The sequence below is a fragment of the Colias eurytheme genome, chromosome 13, assembly GCF_061535395.1.
Source record: "Colias eurytheme isolate Ceu_HAF_F1 chromosome 13, ilColEury1 Martin Lab GWU primary, whole genome shotgun sequence".
Classification (NCBI taxonomy): Eukaryota; Metazoa; Arthropoda; class Insecta; order Lepidoptera; family Pieridae; genus Colias; species Colias eurytheme.
Window position 1 is genome coordinate 114,366 of NC_142992.1, and position 6,976 is coordinate 121,341.

Sequence of the window (6,976 nt, forward strand, 5' to 3'; positions counted from 1 at the left end):
GTAAAGTTGCATAATAGTTGTATACGTAGTATATTATTATTAGTCTGTGATAAGTAATAGGTATAGTAAATTATTTTTTGAAAAATAAGGTCATAAAGAAGTTTCACTTCTTACGTGTGTACACTAGTACACGCACACATTTTTTTTCATAACTTTCAGTTTGGGTATTTGCTTCGGTTGCGTGAATATTAAACTAAATGAAGAATAACCTACTTACGTATTTATATAATTTATTTATATCGTTAAATAAATAAAATTTTCTTAAGAGTGGGTATAAAGCAAAATTACCTACCAATCTTCTATTAGATGATACTAGCTTTCCGCCTGCGGCTTCGCACGCGTTTTCAAAGAAAAACCCGCAGGCCGCATAGTTCGTTCCCATGGGATTTCCGGGATAAAACCTATCCTATGTGTTAATCCAAGTTACCCTCTATATGTGTATTGTGTGCTAAATTTCATTGTAATCGGTTCAGTAGTATTTGTGTGAAAGAGTAACAAACACACACATCCATCCTCACTTTCGCATTTATTATATTAGTAGGATAGGATAGGATAGGACTAGGCAAATTCAAATACTTTTTCTTACATAAATAGTTCAGATAAAAAATAAATACTTTATTCTGAACGTTATTCTTTTGTTCGTTAAAAATAAATTGTAAGCATCTCTGCATCTACATTATTTTAGCAAGCCCATAATAAAGTTGCCGTCGTATTGCCGTAGTCGGATAAAATGTAATTTTGATATAACACTTCAATCATATTTATTTGCTTATATTACTATATCTAATAAGTACAAGATATCGCTAATTTGGCAAAAGCTCCACCGCTTAATTTGTTCGACACAAATTAACTCAAAACATAATTTATTATTTAATATCCGTATCTCATCGCGCAGATGATTTATAATCGACGTAAAACATAACATGGTTCAATTTAGATAGGAAACTAATTTGTATACGTAATTAGTTCATATTTTATTCCTATTGTTACGTTCGTGAGGAAGGTTGCTCCAGTGTAAAAATTATTGAAAGATGACTATCAAAGTTGAGGAAGTGGTATGTTTAAAAATTAACTATTGCTACTTAAATTATCATATAGGAGAGGATTGTTCCTTTATTTCAATGTGTATTTTTTTTTAAAACGTGCGGACCCCATCCACCCAGAGTTTTTTTTTTTGAAATGTTTCAATTTCTGAAGAATGCGGGAATTATTATTTTTTTTTTTAATTAATAGATAATATTAAGCGCAATTACGCTTTGTTTTTAAGGGATTAAAATAATCAACTACTTAGAAAGTAAAAATAAACTTTATTTACAAAACTCCGAACGAAAAATAAAACAAATGTCCTTTTCTTTCATTGTTTCTTGCTCCATTATTTACAAGAAATTTTATAGCAAAGTATAGACCACGTGGCAACACTACGCCAGAAGTGCGTGGACTGCTTCCGAGGACCCAACCTGGTGAAGACGGTGGTGGTGATCGGCTGCATGGTCGTCGTGGTGCAGCAGGTGGGGACTTTACAATGTATTGATTCCTTTGTAAAATTTTATGAATATTTGAATGTTTCTGTTTATGTTGAAAAATTAAACAAGCACTTTAAAATATAATGTACCTACCTACCTAGTATAATACGAAATGAAATATGAAAAAGGAGAGCCAGAATACATACTTATAACAAATAGCAATAGTCTTGTGAAGATGTTTATAAGAGCGTGAATACAATTTGATGTCTCGTGTTATCTTTATATCTTCTAATTTGCTTCTAAAATACATATTATTTCTAAAAATATTGGCATGATTATTGATTAAGCAAATTCAAGAGTTGCAAATGCAAAAGAAAACTATAATATAGGTACTCGGGGTGTATATTTTTTAAATAGTGTATTTTAGTAGATTTTCTAAACTAATATTTAGAGCAATACACTAAGAATATTATTTTCCAGATAATATCGTGCATCCAGAAACTGACGAACATCCCGATCACGACGCACACACACTTCGACTTCAACAAGACCATCCTCTACCCCAGTGTCACGTTCTGCAGAGAGCCGCCGTATAAGTATCATAAGCTTGAAGTTAGTATTCATTTAATTATCTGGAAAACAAAGGAATCTGTGTTTGTTGTAATATATGGAAAGTGATAGAGATAATATCAGCACGCTTATTTTACGAGTATTTTTTTCTAACTACATCTATGTAAGCAAAAATTGTATTTGAATTTGAACCTATAGAAAACGCGATATTAAAGATGAAAATCTCTTAAACATTCTCCATCACCATTCACCAAAAGTAGCCTTAATTCAGTAAACATGCTAAATATCCAGAAATCGTATATTTTGTTTTAACAATATGCCCTAAGATATCGTTTTCTTCATATAATTGTTGTGCTTCGTAAATCGTAATCTTGTATTTATTGTTCCAGGAGTATGGACTATACTCACATCCTCGCTACACTTCCATGTGGAGGGACTTCAACTTCTCCCACACTCCTCTCGATAAGCTCTGGGATGAAATTACGTATAATAAAGACGATTTCTTTGTTCAATACGGCTTGGATTCTTTAAGAGATAGTACGTAGAATTAAAATGTTTACTCTATTCTGTTTGGTCTTTAATTTATGAATTTTGAAGGAAAATTTATCCGATACATCCAAATCCATCCCGTATTTTTTGAGTCAATTTGTTACTATACGCAATACCAACCAGCTTACGTCATAAGTAACTATTTGTCACTCAGACGTAAAACTAACAGAAATAATGAGCTTCGTACAGGTTTTTACCTAGTTTAGGAGTCAGAGACTTCAATATCTTAAAATGTAAAATGGTTTGTCAATAAATTTTTTTTATTTATTCGTCAAACAGACGTAGAATTAACAGAAACGCTAGGCTTCATAACGGGTCGGTGCTTCACCCTGACGCCCCGCCGGCGAGACATCCAAGCGTCCAAAGCACGCGGGTACTCCGTGACGCTGCAACACACGGCGGAAGATATAGCAACAGCCACTAGTGTGCTGCCCCCGGGCTACCATGTGCATGTACATTATGAGAGGGAACCGTATACTGGTTTGTGAAATGAAATACTTGTCCTCTTTTAGCGTGGGAAGATTAGCGTAATAAATGTGTACCAAGTAATACTTTCTAAGTCTTTCTTTCTTTAATACAGTGTGGAAATTTTCGATGAGCTCTGGAGGGAAAGTACCTACTTGAAATACTGAAGATAGCAAATTTTGCTGAAAGGAAACATTCCTTTATTTTTAAAAAGAAATGGAACTGCTTTCAAAGATTTTCACCAATTCGTTTGTTTTAGGCAGGAATCGAACTAAAAATAAAAATAAAAATTTTGTTATTTCATTCTTCAAGTCGACGCAAATAAAGTTAAAGATTTGTAAATGTCTGGTAAAAATATTTGCTCTTAGAAATAGAAATATCGTATAATCGTATCGAGGGGTTCGATCGTAATGGAACGGAAAAACCGTTCTTTAAAAAAATTGTTAACTAAGTGTTGAGTAAAATAAAAATAATCTACACGTAATATTCCCAGAGGTGGACGTATACAACGGCGGTCTGGTGGACTACCTGTACATCAACACGGGCGAGACGCTGGACGTGAAGCTCACGGTGCAGCTCTACCACATGATCAGCGACGACCACACACCCTGCACTGAGGACCCCCACTATAGCGCTAACTATGTAACTGCTTCTGTTGTTTCGTTTTGAGGAGAAAAACGTGTTGTTTTTTTATATCAAAGCAAAGGGCAGGCCATCTAATGTTAAGTGGTCATCACCATTCATATAATCCTGGTAGTGTTACAGATACTTTGCTGGCCAATCTTTTCTTGAAGGTCCTAATGTCGTAGTTGTTGAACATCGCAGATGGTAAATTTAATTAAAAAAGCGAATTAATATCAATCGAAATTATTAGATGCTACCGGTAATATTAAAATAAATCTACTTATTGTTAGTGTTTAACACAAAAACTATGTAAAATTTGTGAAATTATGGTAAGAGATAGCAAAATAGTCGTCTAATTTAATAAGATATAAATTTACGGCAGCTTTAATTTGAGTTTTTTTACCTTGATCCAAATTAATCTCCTGAATCATTTCAGTGTACAACAAAATTCGTCTGGGATGAAGTGGCCAAAGACGTGAACTGCTCCGGGCCCTGGATGAAGAGTCCGTTGCCGCACTGTAACAACTTCAATGATATGAGGAGACTCATTTCTTCCTACGTCAAGTAATCTTATACTTTATTTTAAAAGATTTTCATTTTCATCGTCATCTTAATTTAAATCTCGATCTTCATATTCATCTTTATCTCCATCATCATCTTCATCTCCATCTCCTTCTTCATCTCCATTGTTATCATCATCTACATCTTCATCTTCATATTCATCTTTATCTCCATCTCCATCTCTATCATCCCCTTCATCTCCATCTCCATCTTCATCTCCATCTTCATCTCCATCTTCATCTCCATCTTCATCTCCATCTTCATCTCCATCTTCATCCACATCCATCATCATCGTCAAAAAAGAGCATGTGAGCCAAGCACACGTGTCGACACGTGAAGTGTTTCACTTCAAAATGTTAAGTTTTATAATATTCTAGCAAACACATAAACCACGGATGCGAGACATGTCCGCGCATCTGCCGCTCGCTGCTGTACAGCGCTTTTGTGACGGACAGACAGAAGTACTACGCGTGGGATGTGAGCTCCAATACGTGGTCTACTGCTGTGAGCGATGTTAAGTTGCAGACACAGGTGCTTTTTTATTTTATTAATTACTAGCTGACCCAGACATAGTCCTGTTTTCCTGAGAACTTTCTAACGTGAAGTCTGCTGTTAAGATTTTTTAATTTAACTATCTTTTGGCGCAAACTGACCCAACCTAACTTAATCTTACTTACGAACCCAACAAGTGAAAATCAGTCCATATTTTCAAGCGTGAAGCCGTGACCAAGGGAAATAGAAATTCATTATTATTTGTAGAGATTATTATAACTTTTACAAAAGAAGAATCGGCAAAGCTTCATTGATTACTCTTTTAAAGTTTCTATCCATTTAATTCAATAAAATGTATTTTCGTCGCTATCTAATAACTATACTTATGTAATATGTTGACTTTATAATAAAGATTTCGCTTAGCAAAAAATTTGGCTATTCATTTTTATATAGATGAATACATTACAGATTTACATTCATTTCAACAACATGATGGTTTCGGTGTTTGAAGAGAAGTATAACTACGACTGGAATCTTTTTCTCTCGGATCTTGGAGGAAGTGTAGTAAGTACTCAATATGAGTATAGTATATTTACTTTTTTTTGTTTCTTATGCGTTAGTTCATTTAAAGTAATTACATTAGATTAGTATCTAGCGATCTAGATTAGATTAGTATTTACCCGTTCTTATTGGTCTAATCGAGATAATATAATTATAGCCTTCCTCAATTTAATATCTCATCATCATCAGCCCATATATGTTCCCACTGCTGGGACACGGGCCTCCTATGAGGGTACAGGCCATAATCCACCACGCTGGCCAAGTGCGGGTTGGCGGATGACACATATCGTAAAAGAACTTGCTTTAATACAAATAAAAGCCGCAGAATCATATTTCATATAATAACCTCTGCAACGTATAGGCATAAAACATTATTAAAATACTCAAATATTAATCACTAGTTGTAACAAATAAGTTCCAGTTGAAGTTTATATGATTTATGGTACGTGAGGTGTCGGACCGTTGGCCGACTGCCATTTGTACTGGAAGGCTGGAGTATTGTTCAGAATTATGGATTCTCTTGCGTTTCAATAGTTTTAACGTTACACTTTATCTTTTACAATTATTGTTATGAATAATGTGACTGGAAATAGATGCTTTAGTACTCTGTTTATAGATTGGCTTGGCTTCTTATGCTATGTACATTTGTAAGGAATTCTTCCATAAATAAAACAGACTTGCATAATACTCACTTTATTTTTGGATAAATATAAAAGCGACATAATATTTTGGTCCTTACCACCAGAACTCAAAAGCTACGTAGTTTTGTTTTGAACCATCAAAACTGACTATTTAGTTTCCATCGAATATTTATATATATTCAGACGCAACATAGATATAACGAAATTAAATCGATAGTGATTTATTCTTTTTCAAATCAAGATTCAGATTACAAAATGATTATCTACGGGAAAATATTGAAGTGAAACTTCTTTAGGCGCGTTGAGAGTAAAATTTCAAATTCGCGTCATGGCAATACTGCCACGTCATGGACTGGCGACGATTTTGGTATCTTTGAATCTTGCCAAAGAAGTTTCACTTCTAACACATATGCTCGGCACACAAGCTCTTTTTTAAATAAAAAGTTTGACCTAAAACCGTATAAAAAGAGAATATCTTTCTTCCAGGGTTTCCTGCTAGGTCTATCAGTGCTCGGTCTGATCAGTATCCTAGGCACGGTGTGGACGGAGCTGCTCCGCCCGCTGCTGTGCGCGCGGGCACCCATGTATGGCGACCCGAGCAAGACTAGACATAATGTTTATTAGTTTTGGATTATTTAATAGAAAATTTTCGATCACACGGATGATTTTTTAGGATTTGAATGCTATAAAAATTTCAAATTCAGGATATGATAATATGTTTGTACTTATATTTAGTTTAAAATGATAAACACTTTTAAAGTACCTAAGTTGTTATGTATTGCCACTTAATTTGTGTAAAATTAATTTTTAAGTTTTGTTAGGCATATGGTTAGGCACCTTTGAGTAAAGTCAAACGTGTTGAATAACTATTTAATAAATTAATGTGTCTTGTCTATAAGATAAATAAACAATTGTTAATAAAAAAATGGTTTATTGTTTAGAATAAAGACTACAAAAAAGAATTAAATGTTTTATTTAACAAATTACAAAGACCTATATTACATACCTACATTAATTTATTTAACAAACATTTAATTAGATTATAACCTA

At 33.8% G+C, this 6,976-nt stretch overlaps 1 protein-coding gene across 1 annotated transcript; it reads left to right on the top strand.

Annotated features, from left to right (window-relative positions):
- The first annotated feature begins 1,475 nt into the window (after nt 1–1,475).
- On the top strand, nt 1,476–6,581 carry ppk17 (amiloride-sensitive sodium channel pickpocket 17). Its single transcript, XM_090108366.1, has 9 exons — nt 1,476–1,508; nt 1,944–2,075; nt 2,423–2,570; nt 2,862–3,062; nt 3,541–3,689; nt 4,108–4,235; nt 4,610–4,763; nt 5,193–5,288; nt 6,413–6,581. The coding sequence occupies exons 1-9, from the start codon at nt 1,488–1,490 to the stop codon at nt 6,548–6,550; spliced, it is 1,167 nt and encodes a 388-aa protein (XP_089964492.1). The 5' UTR covers nt 1,476–1,487; the 3' UTR covers nt 6,551–6,581.
- Nucleotides 6,582–6,976: the final 395 nt, after the last annotated feature.

Excerpts from the sequence above, each read along its gene's own strand:
- ppk17 (XM_090108366.1), top strand. The coding sequence starts at position 1,488 with ATGGTCGTCGTGGTGCAGCAG. Across the intron at positions 1,509-1,943 it reads TGGTCGTCGTGGTGCAGCAG|ATAATATCGTGCATCCAGAA; the intron begins GTGGGGACTTTA and ends ATTATTTTCCAG. Across the intron at positions 2,076-2,422 it reads ATAAGTATCATAAGCTTGAA|GAGTATGGACTATACTCACA; the intron begins GTTAGTATTCAT and ends TTATTGTTCCAG.